Source organism: Populus alba, chromosome 10 (genome assembly GCF_005239225.2).
Source record: "Populus alba chromosome 10, ASM523922v2, whole genome shotgun sequence".
Classification (NCBI taxonomy): domain Eukaryota; kingdom Viridiplantae; phylum Streptophyta; class Magnoliopsida; order Malpighiales; family Salicaceae; genus Populus; species Populus alba.
Window position 1 is genome coordinate 15,577,906 of NC_133293.1, and position 22,659 is coordinate 15,600,564.

The 22,659-nt window shown below is 36.5% G+C and overlaps 2 protein-coding genes across 8 annotated transcripts; one reads left to right on the forward strand and one right to left on the reverse strand.

The window, feature by feature from the left end:
• The first annotated feature begins 1,328 nt into the window (after positions 1-1,328).
• Positions 1,329-13,830, forward strand: LOC118043256 (kinesin-like protein KIN-12C). Its single transcript, XM_035051162.2, is given in 36 exon segments — positions 1,329-2,003; positions 2,083-2,238; positions 2,363-2,446; positions 2,534-2,653; positions 2,748-2,861; positions 2,945-3,037; positions 3,126-3,286; positions 3,361-3,435; positions 3,516-3,603; positions 3,713-3,771; positions 3,871-3,934; positions 4,012-4,077; positions 4,171-4,323; positions 4,422-4,526; positions 4,702-4,937; positions 5,031-5,100; positions 5,184-5,237; positions 5,320-5,378; positions 5,870-5,933; positions 6,025-6,084; positions 6,286-7,356; positions 7,358-8,303; positions 8,384-8,457; positions 8,636-9,946; positions 10,042-10,149; positions 10,377-10,540; positions 10,623-10,710; positions 10,815-10,889; positions 11,345-11,584; positions 12,069-12,167; positions 12,260-12,334; positions 12,411-12,469; positions 12,881-12,992; positions 13,100-13,210; positions 13,293-13,459; positions 13,534-13,830. Coding segments are annotated over 36 exon segments (7,113 nt in total). The 5' UTR covers positions 1,329-1,487; the 3' UTR covers positions 13,550-13,830.
• A 165-nt stretch (positions 13,831-13,995) lies between these two features.
• On the reverse strand, positions 13,996-21,088 carry LOC118043257 (calmodulin-binding transcription activator 3). 7 transcript variants are annotated; one of them, XM_035051164.2, is made up of 13 exons: positions 20,674-21,087; positions 20,393-20,512; positions 20,167-20,282; positions 19,641-19,729; positions 19,089-19,182; positions 18,558-18,840; positions 17,812-18,092; positions 17,333-17,716; positions 16,485-17,182; positions 15,432-16,011; positions 14,763-15,071; positions 14,342-14,413; positions 13,996-14,213 (listed from the first exon to the last, which is right to left on the reverse strand). In XM_035051164.2, the coding sequence occupies exons 1-12, from the start codon at positions 20,717-20,719 to the stop codon at positions 14,363-14,365; spliced, it is 3,051 nt and encodes a 1,016-aa protein (XP_034907055.1). In that variant the 5' UTR covers positions 20,720-21,087; the 3' UTR covers positions 13,996-14,213; positions 14,342-14,362. The 7 variants fall into 7 exon arrangements, with proteins under 7 accessions (XP_034907055.1, XP_073267696.1, XP_034907056.1 ...); XM_073411595.1 differs by having other exon boundaries at positions 13,996-14,413; positions 17,869-18,092; positions 20,674-21,088; XM_035051165.2 differs by having other exon boundaries at positions 13,996-14,413; positions 17,821-18,092; positions 20,674-21,088.
• Positions 21,089-22,659: the final 1,571 nt, after the last annotated feature.

Here is a 22,659-nt window from a genome sequence, read left to right on the forward strand (position 1 = left end):
TTTAATCATGTAAAATATATAGAAAAGACACATGTCGATAAATTTATTTGATAAAAATAAATTAAATATATTTTGTTTTCAAGAAAATCGCGTGGACAATATTGCGACAATTGGACTCAAAACATTTTAAGATGGTGTTTGGGTAAGCGGTTGCGGCTGCGTTTTACTTAAAACGCAGTTGGCAGCCGTTTGGTAATGAAAAAAAACGAATTACTGTTCATGGGTCCCACATGTTTTTTACGTTCGGACCGCAGGTAAGGAAAAGCAATGAAATCATGCTTTTCACGCACTGTGCATGCTAATTGCACTGTTCACTGAACAGTGCAATTAGCATGAACAGTGCACACTAATGCATTATTCACTTTTTTTTACGTGTATTAAATGTTTTAATATTTTTATTTTTTTTATAAAAAAAAAAAAAAAAACACTAGTTAAACAGTGCACACTAATGCACTGTTCACGTTTTTTTAGTGTATTAAATTTTTTAACATTTTTATTTTTTTTAAAAAAAAAACTAGTAAAACAGTGGACACTAATGTACAGTTCATTTATTTATTTAGTGTATTAAATTTTTTAACATTTTTTTTTTTTCAAAAAAAAAAAAACACTAGTTAAACAGTGCACACTAATGCACTGTTCACCTTTTTTTTTTTTCAGGGTATTAAATTTTTTAACATTTTTTTTTTAAAAAAAAACACTAGTTTAAAGTGAATTAAATTCACTCGTACTGTAATATGAACAATATTTTTTTCCCGAAAAACTAGTATAGAGTGAATTAAATTCACTCGCACTGTAATATCAATTTTATACCTGATAATATTTTATCTACGCTAAAAAAATTATGAAAACTGTAATTCTTATCAGATAAATTTTGTACATAATGGAATTATAAATAGTTTAATGGAATAATAAAAAATATTTTATATAAAATATTTTTTATTTCATGATGTAATATAAGTAATTAAATTTACAATATTTAAATTAAAAATCATTAGTATTAATATATATATATAATATATATATATATATATATATATATATTATTTTATAACCTCAATTTGAAAAGTATTTTTTTAACCAAACACATTAAACTACTTTTTCTTCAACCTCAACTTCAACCACAGTTTTAACCAAACACCTATTTTTTCAAACCAACCTCAACTAAAAGTACTTTTTATAAAACAACTTTTTTTAAACCACAACTACAAAAGCTACCGCAATACCAAACACACCCTTAAATCCGTTAGGGTCAAATTTGAAATTGTAACAAGTCAAGGACCCACTTCCTAATAAATTGCAAATTCAAATTGAAAACGAGCGGGCCTGACTCCATCCACTGCTGCTGCTGTCTCACCACCACCAACTGCTCAACTTTCATCTTTCAAACTCTGACACCACCCTCTCATAGTCTCATATCACAAAAACGAAATTTTCAGAAACAAAATTACGAGCTCCATGTTACATTTTCAAGCTTAAAGGAAAAAAAAATGTCTAGCTCAAGACTTACCGTAGCTCGAAACCCACACTCTAGTAATCAACAAGAAGAACCTTCAACAAAAGAGAACGAATTCGAAACCTCTTTGAATTCTTCAGGTCACTTTCCGCCGCAGCGAACACCACTAAATTCGATTCCAGATCCAACTCAGTGTCACAAAGAAACACACGAGTCCGGTTTTGACGGTAAACTCGAAACTACTCGATCTGGCAGATTCTCAACTGGAACCCCTAGGTTTTTGATTCGCCATGGGAAAGCAGCACAATCAGAGCCTAACTCTGCGCATAACACGCCTGCTAGGAGTGCCTCAAGAGCCTCGCTCGGTGGTGCATTGGGAGGTTATGCGACCGGAACTAGGAGTTTGCAGTTTACTAAAGGGAAAGATGTGAGTTTTTCAAGCTCCAGGGTCTCCAGAGGGATTTCAGTGGCGAATTCGGATTTTTCTGTTGAAGTTCCACATTTCGAGCTCGAAGAAGATCCTTCATTTTGGAAGGATCACAATGTGCAGGTTTTTTTTTTAAGTTTTTTTTAGTCGGATATATTTGAAAGTTAGTGTTTTGTATAATTGGGAGATTTTTGTGGTTTAGGTTATGATAAGGATCAGGCCATTAAGTAATATCGAAAAGGTTTCGCAAGGGCATGGTCGGTGTTTGAAACAAGAGAGTGGACAAACATTGGTGTGGCTTGGTCATCCTGAGACTAGATTCACATTCGATCATGTTTCTTGTGAGACAATTTCACAGGTGATGTTTCGATAACTTGTATTGATTCATGAATAATTTTTGTGGTTCATTTTTTTTTCCTCAAACAATGCATGGTACGCTGCGTGGATTTTTATCGGGCGAACTGTTTGATTTTGATATATAGGAAAAGCTATTCAAGGTTGCTGGACTGCCTATGGTGGAGAATTGCATGTCTGGTTATAATAGCTGTATGTTTGCTTATGGTCAGGTAAGTGTGTCAATGCAGGCTTGCACAGTGAGAATGGTGCTGTTTGGGGGTTAGACTAATTCTGATGTTTAATATGATGCCTTGCAGACTGGGAGTGGCAAAACATATACCATGATGGGAGAGATAAATCAGGTGGAATGCAACCTCAGTGCGGATTGCGGGATAACGCCTCGTATATTTGAGCACTTGTTTTCAAGGATTAGAATGGTATGCTAATAATTATTCTGCAGCTTTCTTGTCCATGGATTTTTGGGGGCAGGGGATAAGTGGATGGCTGTATCAATATAATATATTTTTGTAGGAAGAAGAGAACAGAAGGGATGAGAAGCTGAGGTTCAGTTGCAAATGTTCTTTTCTAGAGATATACAATGAGCAAATAACAGATCTCTTGGAGCCATCATCAACTAATTTACAAGTAATTTCAAAATTTTAACTGATTCGCGGTGAGAATCCTATATACATCTGCATGTAATAAATCCTCAGCTATGTTTTTTTTAGCTCAGAGAAGACTTGAATAAAGGTGTATATGTAGAAAACCTCACGGAATACAATGTGAGGACCGTTAATGATGTCATCAAGCTTTTGCAACAGGTGACTGAATTTTGTGCCTCCATCATCATTTACCGTGTATTTCATGTTTGCATGGAAAATTAATTTTATCGACATGCACACTATGCAGGGTGCTGCAAACAGGAAAATGGCAGCAACCTATATGAACAGTGAAAGCAGCCGCTCCCACAGTGTTTTCACTTGTGTCATTGAAAGCTGGTGGGAAAAAGATTCCATGAACCACTTTAGATTTGCGAGATTAAATTTAGTAGATTTAGCTGGTTCTGAAAGGTAAGTTGCTTTTTTTTACCCCCCTTTCCATTTCATGTTTCCATATAATGCTGACTGAATTTCAAATTTATTAGGCAGAAGAGCTCTGGTGCTGAAGGAGATCGTCTGAAAGAAGCAGCAAATATAAACAAATCCTTGTCAACTTTGGGGTAATTTGATCACAGGCCTGTTTCCCAGTTTGTACTTGTCATTAATTTGCCTGCATTGATTGGTTATGGTTTGCTTTTAGCTGGGTGATAATGTCACTGGTTGATTTAGCGCATGGAAAACACAAGCATGTTCCCTACAGAGATTCTCGGTTAACATTTCTACTTCAGGTTGAAGAAATAAAACTCTCGAACTACGATTCTTCCTAGTTTAAAATGTTCTAATCTTCAACTTTGGTACGTAAATGTAAAGTGGTTATATCTACATCTTTGAATTCAGGATTCTTTGGGTGGGAACTCAAAAACAACAATTATTGCGAACGTCAGCCCATCAACATGGTCCGTCTTTAAAATCAAATTGCCTTAGCTCGACATTCATAATTTTCTTTTATTTGGCTCGTGACACTTCTCTGTATAATTTAAAATCTTTCCTTGCAGCTCTGCACATGAAACGCTGAGCACCTTGAAGTTTGCCCAACGTGCCAAACTCATTCAGAACAATGTACTTACTTGGACCTAAGATACCACTGTTTTAATCAAAACTAGGGCACACTTAAATCTTCTTAATTCTCTTTTTAGGCTAAAGTGAACGAAGATGCTTCGGGTGATGTTGGTGCACTTCAGAAGCAGATTCAACAGCTAAAGGTATGGGTTAGCAGCTTGTTTGTGGCTATGTGTAATTTTATCTTAGAAATGTTATGGCTATTAGAATTAAACCGTTTTTCTATATTCATGCAGGATCAACTGTCCTTTCTAATGAAGCATCATAACCTCTCAAGGCCTCATTTGAGTTGTATGCCGAGTTCTGAAGGGCCCAAATTGGCTGACCATTCCTCAGAAGACAGAAGAATAATTGATAACCATAGTATGCTTAGTACAGAAAATAAGAAGGTAACTCCATCACTCCCACAATTAAACGCAAAAGCTTCTGTCCAAGGACTTGCATGATATTGATATGGACCAGCAATGCTAATATATCTAAATGTCAGGTGAAATGCATGGAAGCTATTCTATCTGGTGCTCTTAGGAGAGAAAAGTTGGCAGAAACAGCATTTCAGAAGTTGGAGAATGAAATGGAGCATGTGAACCAATTAGTATGTGATCTTACAAGAAAGAATTTTTTTTCTTCACAGTTTCTTTTTTTTTGTGCCAATTCTCTATAATTTCCGTTAGTACTAGGACTAAGTGTATTAGGTACCTATTCTGTAAAAACCTAAGCAAAAATAGTCATATGCAACGGGAGAATTTATGTTAGAAACTCTCTTGCAGACTTGCCAAAAGGAGGAGGAAGTGCAGCATACTAAATTGATACTAAGGTTTCGAGATGAGAAAATTAAACAACTTGAGTCGTTAATGGATGGTTCATTGCCTGCTGATCATTATCTCATGGAGGAAAATAAAGCTTTGAAGGAAGAGATTCAGCTACTTCAACCAAGGCTTGATAAAAGTCCAGAATTGACACGTTTTGCTTTGGAAAACATGAGACTTCTCGAGCAGCTTCAACTGTAACTCCATTAATCATGTGCTAATATTTGCTATAGATTCGTCTTTCTCTTTCTGCTGACAAAGAACTCACCTTCACATACTTTTGATGCCAGGTTCCAAAAATTTTATGAGCAAGGGGAGCGAGAAATGTTGCTAGGTGAAATTTCAGAATTGCGTGACCAGGTTTCAGAATAACTCAAGCTTCTTCTTCTTCTATAAATACAATTCCAAAAGGTACATTACATTTTCTTTTTCTGGACACGCAGCTTCTGGTTGAACTTGAAAGAAATCTGAAGTTCTCCTCAAGACATGAGAGTCAGGTAGGAAAGCAATCCCCCCACCCCCTCCCCCACAATTCTACCATTCTCTTGTCTGTAATATCTACACACTCTGACCCCGCAGGATAATGACACTGTAAAAGAGTTGGAGGATTGCAGGAACATGGATTCCAAATTGATGAGGTATCATTGTAAATCCGTTTATTTTCTTGGTAATTTTAAGGTTCAATCGACACACTTGATTAGAAAAGAAAATTCTTATCCTTGACTTTTCTTGCCTTCTCATTCTTTTTCTTTGATTAATTTAATTGAATAGCTCTCCTAGTCCATCTCCTGAAAAAATCTGCACATGTCACTGCATGGAAGAATACTTGTGGCTTTAGGTGCTGTGCATGAGGTCTTAATGATAGCCAAGCATGTCATTTTTCAGGCATTTTTATGGGCTATTCAACATAGCTTGATGTCGATGTGCTAACCCTTTATTCTGGTATTTATATAGTTCTGTCATCAATGTGACTGCGTTTGTCCCAAACTCTCATTTCCCCTTGTTTTACAAATGTTAGTTGGTGCTAAGAAGATCTGAAACACACATTAATGATTCAAATTGTTCACACACTATTTTCCTTTATCTTTTTCTTTGAATATTATTACGTTATTAATGGATTTGCCTGCAGAGAGGTTGATGAATTACAAGAACTCAAGATACACCTGAACAACAGTCAAGCTGCATATGATAAAGTAAGGGTAGATAGCAAACTTTTGTCAGGAGTGGTTAGTGAGATAGCTTGGTCTTGGCAGTGGGTAATTTATGTTTTTGTATCCCTTTCAGGGAACAGATTCATTTTCTAAGGATCCTGAGGAGATAAGGCAAATTGATAAATGTTCTTTGGTGAGTAATATGCAGATTGCTTTCTGCTTACATTTCAAATAATTTTCAAACCTAATGCGCTTTAATTTACCATTGCACATGAATAATTTGATTTAAAAGGGAAAAGGGGTTCAATAACATGAGTGTGCTACATGAATTCTAACATTTGCACGATTCAGTTTTCGTTAAACTAACCGGCACCTTTTTTTACCACCATTACAGGTTGAAATGATATCTGAAGGCAGTGAATGGGGAGATGAAATGACATTTTTTACCCCAACAGATTATATTTCTCTTCAAAACAAAAACAATCTACGCACAAGCGCTGCCTCTATTCATTCTGGCAATACTCAAGCCGAGTTGATGGAAGCTAGACTGTTAATTCAGGCAATGGAATCTGAACAGGTTCGTCTAATTGAAGAGCTGCAGCTCATGCAGGGGCATAACAACATGTACATTGAAATCTTAAAGAAGAAGGACAACAAAGTAAGAGAATCTGTGCTTGAATCTGGAAGTAACTGTCTAGAGTTGCTCAATCTAAAAGAGCAGAATGAAGTTCTGGTAATGGAGGGGAGAAGAGAGATTAAGAGCAATCCTTTGCAAGTCAAGCTGGACAAACTGAATAAGGACCTCGAGGAGGCCAGATCACTCAATTACCATTATCAAGAAGATCAGGCATCAAAATTATATCAACAGCATCAAGCTGAATTAGTTTGTGAAGAAGTTGAGACAGAGACCACCAGAACAATTCTTCATTTACAGGAGGAGATTTCTGCTCTTCAATTGGAGCTTGATGAGAGATTGTACTGCATGACTCAAGAAAACACGGGACTAAGAAACACGGTTGCTGCTAAAGAGGCGGAGATAAGGGCACTTTGTGGGGAGTGGGAAAGGGCAACCTTAGAACTAACAAGCTTTCTTACAGAAGGTTCTAAATCTCTCAAAGACGCTTCTGGTCAGATTGAAAGTATTGCCAATGCATTTCCTAAATTAAATGTTTGGATCGGTGAACATGCTGAGAGGGCTGCCAGAGCTTGCGTTGACAAGGAGGAAACAATCTTACAGCTAGAGAAAAGCCTGGAAGACGCGCGCAAGATGGTAATGGATATGGAGATGAAGTTAAATTCCTTGAGAGAGGCAACGATGGCTTTGAATGATTTTCCACAATCAGATAATGATGAAAGCTCAGAAGAGACAATCCACTCAACCATGCAATTGAATGAGAAGATCAATATGGTAAAGATGTTAGAGAGTGAAATCAAGTTGAAGGAGATTCACATTAATGAAGCAGAAAAAACGTGCCGATGCTGCTTTCTTGGTTATAAAATGGCTATCTGAGTGCCACAAGGTTGCTCACAGTGATGATGTCAGGAGGCGCATTCCCATCTCAAAGCTTCTTTCTTCCACTAATATGGGCTATCGTAATACTTTTGATGAGAAGGTTGATGCGTGGTCAGATAACGATGCACCAATTGGGTGGGAAAATTTAATTTTGGAGTCTGAAAATGTTATTACTGCTTCCTACAAGGATGTAGAAGTGCATGTAGCTGCGCTTCAAGCAGAGGTTCTTGCAGATTTCGCTTCATACAGGGACTTGGTTCAGGATCTGGTGAAAGAAATTCATGAGATGAAGAGTAAAATTATGGAATTAAAAGAAAGGCAGATGGACTTTCAGTCTTCTACCATGAATTGGAAAGCATGGGAACCGCTTGAATTTTTGAAGTTTGATAACCAGTTGCACATTTTGCAACTAATAAGAGTTGAACTAGCTAAGATCAATGATAGAATGGAAATTGTTTCTGATTTTGTTGACAAAAAAATAAGCTCACACAATTGCCTGTTAAACAAAGAAGATTTTGTGGAAGCAGATGGCTGGAGCACTGATAGTTCTGCATCGTGTTATTCCATGATAGGCTCTGATCTTTTCCCTGAAAGTGTTTCTCTAGGAAACAAATTGGATGGAAAATCACATGGTTGCTGCTCTAAACTTTCTAGGAAGATAACTGAACAAATGGACCTGGAGTCTCGAAAAGGATCGGTTGTCCAATCTGAATCAGAAGATTTTCAGTCTGGATCAGAATACTCAGAGAAGCTTTTGAAAATTCCACATCCCAATCGAACAATGACATTAGAGATGAAAAGGGAGCTGGATTTGACATTCGATACATTCAGCAAAATCTATGTTCATTTAAGCAAAATTTTCAATGAGGATGATTTGATGCATTGCACTTGCCCAGAAGGTACATATTTTTTCTGAGCAATTGCATCTGTATATAATAAGAAAATTAGTAAAGAACTTGACTGGTTTAATAAATGGCAGATATCAAGGAATCATTTCCATCTCTTGGTTCGAGGATGAAGATCGCTGAAGCATTCTGCCAGAGTACTGGAAAGGTACAGTTTGATTTTGAATAACTAATTCATTTGACCCTTTGCATGTTTTCGCAAACTAAATATGAAAATTTGTTACATAATAGCATTGCTGTTACTTTTGTGGTTTGATTAATGCCAAGTTACCCAAATTGTTCAAAAATCACAAACTTTTATTTTGAGCAATATTTCAAACATGCAGGTACTTGCTGATGATAAAGTTAGTCATGCTAGTATCTTCTTAAGAAAATGCGAGGAAGCCAATGCAACCATGAAAGAAGCTGATTATATGTTGAATGCATTGATGGAAGCAAATGAAAATGCAAAACAATCGAGTGATATGTGGAAGCAAGCCAATGACGAACTGGTGGCAGACAGGTCACGCTTGGTTGAAGAAAACGGACAGCTCAAGTCTTCATTATGTTTGAAAGAAGAAGAAAACAAATTACTGTTGGATGAAAACAGTCTTGGTTTGGCAGAAGTAGCAAATTCTGTGTCTTTGCTTGAATCATGTTTTCTGCAAATGCAAAGGGAAGAAGAGGAAAGGTACAAGGTCATTTATTCAGATGTCTTATCTGTGGGAAGAGAGATGCTTTCCTTCATTTGCAATTCAAGATCATCGGTGGAAGATATTTTCTCTGAGATAATGGAGAAGGGATTTGCTCGCAGCATCATTTACCATTGCCTTGTAGGAGAGGTTTTCCACAAAACTCCAAGCTTCATCGCACAACCACGTTTCAGTTCTTTCAGCCAACAAGAACGCCACATGGTAATGGATACTTCACAAAGAGTTTGCTCGACTGGTCACGCTGAAAGCATTGTCACTAATAAACAGGGAAATGAGGAACAGCGTCTAAGAGACTCTTTCACAACTTTGGAGGAAGGTGAGGGGCCATCACATAACCTGATGTACGAGAATTCGTCTCTTAAGAAAGAATTGGAAAGGAAAGAAAGTCTACTGAAGGGCTTGCTTTTTGATTTTAGTTTGCTGCAAGAGACAGCCTCCAATCGAACAGACTTCAAAGATGAAACGGAAAAGTTAATTTTTGCTTTGAGTGAAGTTCAACATGAGCTAGAGAAGAAAACAAGTCAGATTGATGACCTTTTGGTTCAGCATAGAAAAGTTGAAGGCTATCTAACGGATACCGAAAATGCTTTATCGGTATCGATAACTGATCTTGCGCAAGCCAAGGAAACAATAGATACCTTGTCAGACGAAAATGCTGAGTTGAGAATGCTTCTTAAAGATATATATCTTAAAAAATCTGAAGCTGAAGAACAATTGGAAGAACAGAAAGAGGTGACCAAAAGCTTGGAAGACGAAATTATTCACTTGACTTACTCTACCGAAAGTAAATTGCGCTCTGCAGTTGAAAGCCTCGAGGAGGAGTTAGAAAAGATCAGAAATGAGAGAGACCAACTCCGTGAAGAAATCCGCTCCTTCAATGATAAGCTTGAGATGGCATATGGATTAGCTGATGAAAATGAAGCTATTGCTGTTGAAGCTCGCCAGGCATGTATTATTGCTGTTGAGCTTGTTCTTTGGAGTCCGTAAGATTATTGCAGCTTGATATAAATACGCATTAACATTTTGTAAAAATATTTCAGGAGTCAGAGGCAAGTAAAATATATGCTGAACAGAAGGAAGAAGAGGTCAAAATTTTAGAACATTCTGTCGAGGAGCTTGAGAATACAATAAATGTATTGGAGAAGAAGGTTAGTTTCCTGGCCATCAAAAGTTCACGGGGTACCCACTAAAAAGTGTCTGGAATCAAGCTGCATTTAGATTTTAACAAATTACATCCAAAAGAAGTGAATTTTGTGCCTATTGGAAAACTATTATTTTTTGTTTGTGCTTGCTGCTGATTTTTAGTTATTTCTTTAAAGCAACTGAAATGCTATTGAAAAACTATTATATTTTATTAATCGTTTCCCTCTCTCAGGTGTACGAAATGAATGATGAAGTAGAAAGACATCGATTGATCAGAGACTCATTAGAATTGGAACTCCGAACTTTGAGGCAGAGATTGTCAACAGTTGAAAACATCACCGACATTGCAGATTCTGAAAATGCAAATTCTGTACAAAAAGAAGATTCTATAACTAGGTGAGTAGTGCTTTTTTTCATTGGCATGAAGTGCTGATTTCTGCCTTATTTTGTTCTTGGATTTAAAAGTTATCTGATGCAGGCAACTGCACAATAGATTACTGGAGCTTCATGGGGCTTATAATCGGATAAGACTTCTAGAGAGGGACATTACAGAAAAAGATAAAGAGGTGCCGCCTTAACATATTGCTGGTTTTATTAACTAGAAAATTTTAATACAATATACTCCATCTGCATTTTCTTTTTCAATAACAACGTTTTGTCCATATGTAAGATCAAACAATGCAAAGAGTACATCTCCGAACTTGTACTACATTCTGAAGCTCAGGCATCACAGTTTCAAGAGAAGGTAACTTTCTCATATTAGACTGTTCATTATGCTATCAAATTTTGTAATATGCAAATTCTGAAATCCAAAGTAATACAAGACAGACTGGTCTATATCTTCCAGAACTGTCTCGGTCTTTCAGGATGCACCATTTATAATAGCCAGTGGACAATTCTGAAACAGGAAGCTATTTAAATAGGAGTCCGCTTATAGTGCAGATTTTCTTGCGCATAGTTTGGTGATCCAACATTCAGTCCATATTGTCTTATAATATATTATGCCAAAATTGAAACAAATTCTATGAAGTATTCATACCTGAATAAAATGGAAAGATAGTTAGATTGTTGGGAGATTCGTTTTTAAGGTTTGAATATTCGATGTTGACTTTCAACACATGTTTATCGTGCCAAATTGCTCTTTAATGTCAGTTTGACACATGGATCCCCAGTAACCTTTCTGTCTATACAATTTGACAGTATAAGACTTTGGAAACCATGGTTCGTGAAGTACAAACATATTCGTTGGACTCAGCATCAGCTCTACAAGCGGTAGAAAAAAGTGAAAAAAGCTCAATCAGAACTAGGGGTTCTAGTTCACCTTTCAGATGCATTGCGGGTTTGGTTCAGCAGATGAGTTTGGAGAAGGATCAAGAACTGACGGTGGCAAGGCTTCGTATAGAAGAGCTAGAAGCAGTGCTTTCTAGTCGGAAAAAGGAGGTTAAGTAGTTTTTTCTCCCAGTTGCATTTGTTGTTTCAGTCGTTATGATTATACCAGGTTCTATTGGTTGCAGAAGTAAGAATTTGGTTGATCCATAAATTGAGATATGTTTACCTGACTAATAATGTAGAGGTTTTAATATCTCATAAATAATGCCACTTTAGAATTTCGTAGCAGCATGGATATGAGTAAAATTTGACTCTCTCACTTTATATATATTATTTTTTAGATTGAATTGTGAGTTATATTCGTTTTTCAAGAATATAATTCCTTTTGATATGAGTAAAGTTTGACTCTCTCTCTCTCTCTCTCTCTCACACACACACACACACACACACACACACTCACGTGCATGTGTAATCATGCCAATCATACTTGGCCAGAGCTAGATGCATTTGCGTGTATCTGATTCTTCATGAAGTAATGTTCATGTACTTATTTAACAATGAGAATTAACTGCTGACTCAAATTATACTGGATCAGGTATGCGCACTAAATGCTAGACTAGCTGCAGCAGAAAGCATGACACATGATGTCATTCGAGATTTACTAGGTGTTAAGTTGGATATGACCAACTACGCAGTAAGCTTCAAAATTTCCATTTCGAACATGTTAATTTTTTATCATAACTGCATTGCTTATCTGTGTGCATCTTTCTTGTTGGCATATTGTAGAACCTGATTGATCAGCACCAGGTTCAAAAATTAGTAGAGGATGCTCATCAGCAGACAGAAGAATTCCTTGCAAGGGTATACCGAGTCTCTTCTTTTGATTATGTATTGGGTTGAGATGAGATTCTGATTACTATTCTTTTCGCAATTCTAGGAGCAAGAAATCCTGAACTTAAGAAAACAGATAAATGATCTCACTGAAGAAAGAGAGAGGTAAAGACTTTATCCACAGTATAGAATCAAGTTTTGGATTTTTGTTTCCCTGTAAAATACACTTCAAAATTAGAATTGCAATTCACAAGTTGTGTCCCTAAGTTAAAAAAACAACGTCAAGAAGAGGAAGTTATTTGGCAGACCGGGCCAATAAACATATCACACATAGACAAAATAAAACAGTCCCCACATGATGATTTATGGATTCTACGTCATTTTGTCTATGCGGCTTTTATTTATTGACCTAGATTATGAATGCGATAGTAGTCTGGTAGAACAAGTCTACCTAATATTTTCTTATAGAGAAGGGAAAAATCTAACCGCAAGAGGGGTGTGCCATGAAAAGTGAGTGCCTACATAACTTTCCTATTTGTCACTGATACACTCTTTATTTGTCTGAGTGTCCTGCAGTTGTATAGCTGAAATAAATCTTAAAGTAGCAGATATGCTTGCCGCCCAGATGGCTGTAGAGCAACTTAACGAGCGAGATCAGTTGCTTTCAGCGCAGAATGAAATGTTGAAGGTGTCCATTCTTGACCGTTTTAAATTGCAACCATGTAGCTGTTACTGGATTGCATGCTGCCTTCAACAGAGTTCTGTTCACATTTGTTGTCGCATTCGTTTCTGCAGGTGGACAAAAGTAATCTACTTAGAAGAGTTGCAGAACTGGATGAAATGGTGAAAACTCTTCTTGGAACTCAAATTACCCAACAGCGAGTTCCACCGACATCCAGTGCCAAGGCATGTGTCTAAAATTTCAAAAAATTTCAATATCTCGATTGCTTGCATTTTTGAGTAAAAAGTAGTTTTCACGATCGAACAGGAGAAACGTGTATTGAAATCGGGTGGTGCTGATTTAACCAAGAGGCTTGCGCATTCTGAAAAGCTTTTGTCTCGTGTGAACAATGAACTTTCTCAGTATCGCAGCAGATCTGATGCTAGCCATCCATATGTCAGGACTAATGGGCAGGGCTTAGAACTAAACAACAGGTAAGTTTATCAAGAATGGTCCATTGACATTATCTTGTTGCAAAACCAGGGTTGTAACCTCTGATCATTTACAGGAAGGATAAGGCTTAACACAATTTTGCAGAGACCTTTTCTTCTTCTCCATGCCTTCCATTTTATCTTCTGGAGGATCGCCTATGCCATGTTGCTTGCTGAAAAGTTACGCCCAGTGAATTTGTTAGATCATGTGTTGTTGAAATTATTTTTTCATTTCAGCAGTTTCGTCTATGCATTGGCTTTTACCTTGTTAGAAATTAATAGGTGTAAATGTAATTATTTGTAAATTGATATAGCATGCATTTCCTCCTCTGTGGAACCTTTTATATTTCTATACACCATCAATTTTTTTTTTTTTTACCGTGTGCACATTGTAATGAAAACAACCATTTTAGAAACAGACATTAAAGTTGAAAAAACACTCCCATATGCAAAAAAGCACGAACATATTCCCATAGCAATAACGGGTAGATGATTGGAGTGATGTAACGATAGAAAGAAAGTGAAGAGTGATCAAGAAATTTGAAAACTGCAGATGCATTTGGTACAAGTTTTAGTTGGTAAACAAGAAGTAAATTTCAGGCTTGCAACTCCTGAAAGCCATTTCGTTCTTTCAGTGACGAATATGTATCGTTCTGTTCCCCACTATATTCCAGGTTTGAATTGACTAGTGCTCATAAGGACAAATACATGTACAATCTCCCCCCTATCTTCACCTTTTCTCCTTTTGCTTCCTTACCTAAATTTTAGTCACAGAGAATCTGTTAAAGTTAAAACATGCTTCACGACAATTGCAGGTAGAACAGTTACTACTAGCAAGCACATAATTAATGTCAATTAGTTGGATCATTGATCAGCTGTAAATACATGAAAATCTTGTATTCTGAGCTATCTGGGACTTTCATCCTGCTGGGATACACTACACCCTTCGTCACCCATCTGTGGAGTCCAAAAAATGCATTATAAAACAATCCATAGCAATTTAAAAAAAAAAAAATGCTAAATCAGACCAAGTAGGAAGGGTCAAATAAGAGATAAAGCAGACTAAATAAAATAAAAAGATTTCTCTGGGATTCTTTGAATACATGTCATGCCATGTGTCAATTTAGAGAAAAATATGCAGCAAAATCCAGGAGGTGGAAGGTATGCTTTGTGCCTTTCTTTTGCAATAAACAGGAGAACAATGCAGCAAACAAGAACCTTTTTACCACATGCAAGATAGATCGTGACAGGCAATTCAACATGCTTTGGCTTGGAGATCTCAATGCTCTGAAGAATAGAGCATTACCTTGATATTCTCAAATTTTGTAACCATCCTCATGTACTGCTCACGTGCTTCTGGATTGTGAACCATTGATGTTACTCTTGCCAGAGCCTTTTCAACTCCAGCAAATTTCTGTTTGCGGCTTATTCTCAGAAAATCATATTCGTCTGCTTTCTCAGATTCTGCTTTAACATCTCCAATTTTCTTTTCCAACCGAAATCCCCGCAAACCAGTACGTTTCCGCCTCCATCGCAATATGGCCTTTTCAACAATGCCAACTGACCAAACTACCTTTTTGTACTGCTTTCGAACTTGATGTCCTCTCACATGAGCCTGAAAGCAATCAGCAGTTGCTTTTCTCAGATATTGAAACTAAACTTAAGTTCATAGTTCAACATGCTTACAAGGGGGAACAAGGAAAAAGGAAAAAGGAAAATAACCTCATTTGGTAAGAAGAAGTAACCACCAGAAACATCAAAAGATAAAAGAGAACTACAATTCATGTGGAAAAAATACATTTGGTTCTAACAACTCAGACAAGCACACAGGTCAGCTAATCACAATACATCTAAATTCATATCCTCTCTCTAAAAAGTGATACTCACATTGCAAGCAATTACTCGGTGTAAAGAACAATAATTTATGGTGAAAAATGGAGCACACATGGCATGGGAAAGCACAATATTGAAGTACCTGAATTTTTACAATTCGATTGCGTATTTTCAAAAAATCTTTCCTTCCCTTCCAGCCACGATACTTTTGCTGGATCTTTACAGCTGCAGAATGTAAATAATCTTCAAAGTGACCCCTTCTTTGAACCATGTTTAAAGAACCAAGGGCAGCTAGGTCAAGTGAAATTTCAGAAATATCATCACTGCTCTTTGCTAATTGTCTTTGACGGAAAGAACTTGTTCGATAGGCAGCATGAATGAGAGCCACTGCACGAGCAGATTTTCTGACAGCAGCCAGAGACCCTTTCAAGGAAAGCAGTTCGTTTTCTCCCTTACTTGACAAAGAGGCAACTTGGGCTGCAATATCAGTTTCCTTTTCAGCTGCCATAGCTGCAGTATCATGATCCATCTCATTTTGGTCAATTTTCAATGATGAAAGATGCCTACTTAAAAAAGCTTCAGCCAAGTATCCAGAGATTCCTTTGTGGCCACGACATGAAGCTAAATCAGCTGCACTTTGTCCTCCAGGAAATGCTGGATTTGGATCATCAACAGCAGTTGGATCCGCATCCAATCTAATGAGTGCAATCACTGTTTCTTCTCTGGATGAGGGGAACAGCACAGCAACTTTCAGTAAACAGTCATTAAAAAATAGAAGCAACAATTTGGACATCAAGGCATTGATGATTCTTCTAGCATATAATTCACACCAAAATGTCAGGATTGGGGCAGCAGAAGTGGATAATTATCCCTTCTAAGCATTTGAATTGTAACACTTGCACTCTATAAAGATATAGCACAATAGGAAATTCTTCAAAATAGGACTGCAGTCCTGAAAAGACAAATCAATGTGCACACGCACACACTTGTAAATAAATGCATCAGGCATGTATGAAGTTAACAAATATAGTTTTCCAACAGAATAAAAAGCCATCACTAGCAACAGCAAATAATATGAGAAATCAAAAGAATGATTAAAAAATTAAATAAAACCACAACAATAATGTTCTGGAACTAGGAGCTATAGATAAAGTTATAAACTGCAAGACAGTAGAACTCAGAATAGCTGTCTGACCTCCCAAAATATGATGCCCAATGAAGCGCAGTTCTACCTCGTGCATCTCTAAAATTGGGATTGCCACTGGCAGCAACTATGAGGTTCATGGCCCATTCATAACCAAGACTGGCAGCCAAGTGGATGACTCCTTGACCTTCTCCATCCAAAACATCTGATCCTTTACCTCCTTCATGAAATTTACAGGCCAGCCACTCACAAAGTCTGTCCATCAGTAAACTTTGGATCAACTTATCTCTAAAACCAATGCCATCACCTACAGCGACCATACAATTATCTTGGACCTTTCCCAAATCCCTTTTACTATCATTTCTCAAGGAAAATAAAGTACTTCTTATTTTGCATCTTTCACAATCCTCGATGGAGCAATTCAACGACTTCATCCCAGGGTCTAAATATAATAACTTTGATAAACGCATTTGAAAAAGAATTTCCTCCTGTTGAGCACTTTCAGCAGGCAAAGAAGCAGTTCCAAAAGGATTTTCACGATATTCAAATTCCCTAACCTCACTGCATGATAGTCTGTTACGACAGGTGACATAAAATGGAACACGCCCAGGAGCATGTTGAGGAACTTGACATCGGATGACAAAATCATTCAAAACCTCGGCAGAAACTTCAATCTCACCAAACATACAACCCCATATAGTTTCACTGGAAAACTTCTTGCTTCCCAAGAATGTACCAATGATCAGAACCTGATTAAAATCAGCACAAAGCATATTTCAGATTCCTGGTAACAAATATTTTAAAGCAATAAGAAGCTTGTAAGTGGTTTTAACTCATCAGCAACCCAAACCCCCCACAAACCGTAGGGGAAAGAAGGGATCAAGATCAAGTATACAAACCTTCGTGTCAACACCAGAATAAGCCCAATCCGGTGAGAAATCACGGATGCTAAATAGCTGGTCCTGGGAAAGAGAAGGGCCCAGTGAATCAATGTCCAACTGCATATGGTGCGACAAACTTGAAACTTCCTTGTCTTCATTCTCAGCACTCAGGGTACTCCAATAATTGCCGGAATCTGAAGCCATCAAAGAATCATCACAATCTACACCAATTTCTTTATCCATCCATCTTCCGAAACTGTCAAGTTTCTTTAGCTCTCCTGATTCAATATTATTTGCACCTCCATCATTGGCTTTGTTCTCAACTTGGGCAGTAGAAGCAGCTACTGTTTGAGTCCCAGAGAGATTATGAGGTTGGGGAGAAATCAAATTGAAATCAAGCTCCTGCGACACCAACAAAAGCATAAAGTGTCACTTTGCGAATTTCATCACAGGAACCATTAATCAGTCTAGCATATTGCATAACGCAAACAGCAGACCTGGATTACATTTTGAGGAGTTGCTATTCTATCAGTGATCAATCCAGTTGCACTAACCACAGTATTCGGAACTGCAATACCCTCTAATGTAGCATCTGTTAGCTTATTAGTAATGAACTCAGCTCCACCAGGTTGGTCAGCAAAAAATTTCTGGCCAGGCAATCTAGATATACTTCGTTCAGAGCTGCTAATTTCAGGCAACAGAGATGATTGTGTGCCAAGATCAAATTTTGCTCCTGCAAGCCATGATCCAGGAGGATTCTTTGGTAACATATGGAATCCTAAAAAGTAGCACAAAGAAAGTCATGTGATTAAGGTCTAAAAACATATGTGAAAAAAGAATAAAAAAATATGCAATGACATAGAAACATCTTGTATGCACATAGAAACTCATAAAACTTGTAAGTTACAAAATGCAATCACGCAAATGGGGGAAAACATCGAAAAGGGATGAAATTTTGAGTAACAAGAGTTATTCAGGTGGCAGATTAGCAGTGATAACTGTGACAGTGAAGCAAACAGCAGTTCTGCCAGCTCAAACACCTGTAAAGACCACTTCAATCTTACTTGCTAATAGCAGCACCAAAGAAAAAGTGAGCACACATACAGAGACTTTAAATTCTTTTATTGATTATTTTGAGGGTCTTAGTGAAAAGCGACATTAAGAAACACATTTGACACGCTATCAAATGTATTCAGCTACACCAAATATATATAAAATGTATTATTCATGCAATGTACCTTACCTTCAACTCTGGGGGAAAGTAAAGAAGAAATATGTGACATAGAGCCATGAATTGATTGAGCAAGAGAAGAGGTTCCTGGACCATTCCTAGAATCCACATCCTCGAATTCTGAAGATAATGCTTTTCCATTCCTGTCAATTCTGTTTGGACTTGATGCATAAGATGTCTGAACTGTAGATGCAGGTGAGGCTGCTTGTGCAAAGGAAGTCACCGGACTGGGTTGAAGGTTTTCAACCTGTGTACCTGAATCTTCTAGTAAACGTGATACACCAGACTTGTTTCCCTTCATCACAGAAAGAATAAAGCAACAAGTATGAAAATTCTAATAGCACATGAAAGTATACATTTTAAGTTCTGGCCATTACAACAACTATTTATAATAGAATACTGAGAGACAGGGAGATAGGCACATAAATCAGCACAATGAATGCCTCTATCACTAGAGCAAAAGGATATGATTCAAGTAGATTCTTAGTTTCTAATGATTATTATTAAACTTTAACACTGATTTAAAATTTTAAAGCACATTACCATAGAATCCTGAGATAGATAGAGAGAGTGTAGATCAACAAAGTATACCTCTCTCACTTCTCTGTAGTGTACAAAAACAATATGCTCTAACTGCCTGAAAACCACGATAAAAAAAAGAAGAAGCAAAATGGTGTAAGCATGCAAACGAGTGCTTATTAACAAATAATTAATTCATGGTCCATCATTTTTATAATTAGAAAATATGAAGAATAACAATATAAAAGAGTCCCAAGTCCTTGTCAACCATATGCAGAAAAATCATGTTTTTTCCACATTTATAGGGGTTGGGAGAACATATGAAAATTAAATGCACTTTAGACAAAAAGGCTGAGAAAGGTATATGACTGTCTTAACTATGGAAGAGTTAAAAACTGTGAAATTCATTTAAAACATCTCTTTGTACCCTGGTGCATGTTTCCTCCAAAATGTCCATAGGAGAACAGTGTCCCGCATACTAGGCTGTCAAATACTTTCCACATTGACTATTAGAAGTGGTGTGACATTGTGAAGAGTTCCAAAAGCCACAACAACAAAACTAACAGAAACACTCACCCATCAAGCATCCAATAGCACCGCCGCTGAAAGTTCTCATTATCCTCCCCATGGGCATAGTAACAATGGAGAACATCCACACTGCCAGCCTGCAGAAACCAATTGAGAACTGAATGGCTAAATAGCCAAAGAAATTTACTAATTCCAACCATCCACAATGAAGAGATTTAGCGGAGCATCAAATTTGAACAATAAAAAATATAACACTGTTACAGCTAAACATTTGAAATGTCGCTATATAACCCTATAGAGGACGATTCCTACTGCTGGACCTTGCATGCAGACACTCACAATGACAAGGACATCTCAAAATAATGTTCCTCTGCTCATATTTTTCATGCCGATATACAATCGGCACTTTATATGAAATAACTAATGCAAAACTATAACCAACATCTGAGGCTTAGGTAAGCTAAAGTGACTCAATAAGTTAGAAGTTTCTGTAACACATATGGAATTGCGTTACCACAAATTTACAACTAACAAAAAAAAGGCGAACTTACAACTAACAAATTGAAGAGCACACCTTCAACTTTTCGTGAGCTTCTCGGACAGTTTTCCCATCTTTTTTCTTCCTCCAACGATGACCATCTTTACGAAAATATCTAAGTGCTTTTCGATCAAACAAGAACATAGACCCAGCTGAAAACAACAAGCATATAGAACACAAAATGAAACCCAATGCCCCAATTTCAGTAGCAAGAAAAATGATCACTTGAATCAAATAAAACAGCATGAAATAAAAAGAGAACCTGCAGGCCTAGCTGGTGGCTCTGCAGTCAACTTAAACTTCTGGTAATTGCGGAGAATTTCCAATATTTCAGTAGGTCGAAGCCAACGGTGCTTTGCTTCTTCCAATATCTGCTCTATATCTGCCAAATTTGTTTTTTTCAACACGGATAATTAAATACACACACACACACACACAACCCATTTCACAATTGAAACTCTTAAAACAGCAATATTTAAATAAATATGAAATCACATTCAATGTACTGAACATACAAGCAGGAAAAAAGAAAAAGAAACTCACTTATTGTATGATCAGGGATGTATCTTCTAGTCTCAGCCATCAACATAAACCCTAAATTTCATCCCCTAGTAATAACAACAACAACAACCTATCTCTAATTGATTACAATAATTCGAGAATAAATAAAGCAGTAAATAACAAAAGATTCTCAGACAAAAAAGAGGCAGAATTTGAGAAGAGAGAGTGAAACTAGAGGAGATAATTAATATTGACTATCGAATCGAATATAAATAAATAAAAAACCCTAAAAGGAAGCAAAGATTCTAATTTTACAAGCTGGCCTGAGACGAGGGAGGGGGCGAGGAAGGTTGGGACGAGGAAGGAGAGAAAGGAACGTGTGAAATCCACTGCATTAACAGGAGAGAAAGGGACAAAAAGTCAAATGTCTAAAGGGTTTGTGTCCACATTGGCATGTGGAGTGAGGGAGATAAGAGGATTTATTTGTTGGATTGTGGGTCATATCTGACGTGGCATGAATATAACAGAGGCAGGATTTCTGGTACGGTAACCTGCGTATCTGGTCCCCTTCGGTCTAGTTACTTGCGTCGCCTGGTTTGTGTCGTGGATTGACTGCTACTTCTCTTTGTGATTTAACGTATAATTTTTTCTCTTCTGAAACTTATTGATATTTTTTAAAATTTATCTTATATACAATGCGAATAAAGACTATTATCGATGTTTTTATTTTCTAGAAATTATTAGATATGCCAGAAATTGTAATTCCGTCCTTTTCCTTTCACAAAAACATAATATTCACTGTAAAAATAATTTATGCATCCTGTATTTTTATGGGAAGAAAGAGTATAGTTTTTTATCAAGATATTTTATTTAATAAAAATGCGTAAATTTGTATAAAAATGCGCTAAATTGTTAAATTACATCTTGATTTTTTTTTTCTATTTACATGTACTAGATCCATTTTTGTTGTTTTACGTTAATTTTTTTTTTTATCCTCTGGGACAGAAGATTCATGAAGTTTTTGTTAACAAAATAATTCATAAAATTCATGTCAAGCCTGTGTTTTCAATTTCCATGTGCATATAAATATAATTAAAATCCAAACATAACAAATTACATTAAAACTCAATAAATTATTAAATTTAACCTTTGTTTTTTTAGTTAGGGTCCTTTGATATTTTTCTTATTTTATCCTTGACTCCTTTGAATAAAAAAAATTATATATTTTTATAAACTCTACTAACATTAAAAAGGACTTTTTAGTCAAAATCTAGAATGAGATTTCTAACTGTGTATGTATCTTTAATATTTTTCTTTGAATGTATTAAAAAAAATTCTTTAATTATGTATAAATAGAATGTATTTTTTTTTAAACAGTAGGTGTCCGGATTAACTTACACGCATCTTGACTAATTCGTCGAGACTCGGAAGTTAATAATCAGGTAAGTCTCTAATAGCCTCAAGGTCTGTGATACTCGAACTAGTGACATGTGGGATGCAAATTTAAAGCATGGCGAGTTGAGCTATATCCCTTTTGATTTACACATAATGTATTTTTTTATTATTAATGTAGGTATATAGGCTAACTTACATATACCTTGATTAATTTTATGAGTTTTGAAATTAACGATTATGTAAATCTCTAATAATCCTAAAGTTTATAAAATTCAAATTAAAAATCTAGAATGAGATTTCTAACTAAAATAATACTTTGAAGTTCATTACATGATCGGTTACACAAGTAATAGCCCCAAAGTTTGTGACTTGTTAAGTTAACCCATAGTGTATTTTTAGTTTCGCATGTCTCAGCCGAAAAAAGATTTTTGTTTTCGTGCACTGTAGTTTATCTTTGTATCAAAATAGAAGGTTCTATAAATATTAATCCTGAGATTATAAAAAGATAGGCCCTTTAATTCCCAGCATTTGTTTAGAAATAAATTTGCCATCTTTACTGCAATGGTCGAATTAATCAAATCCTCACGGCTCTTCCCGGCGCCCGGCATTTATTTCCAGGTGATGAGATCGCAG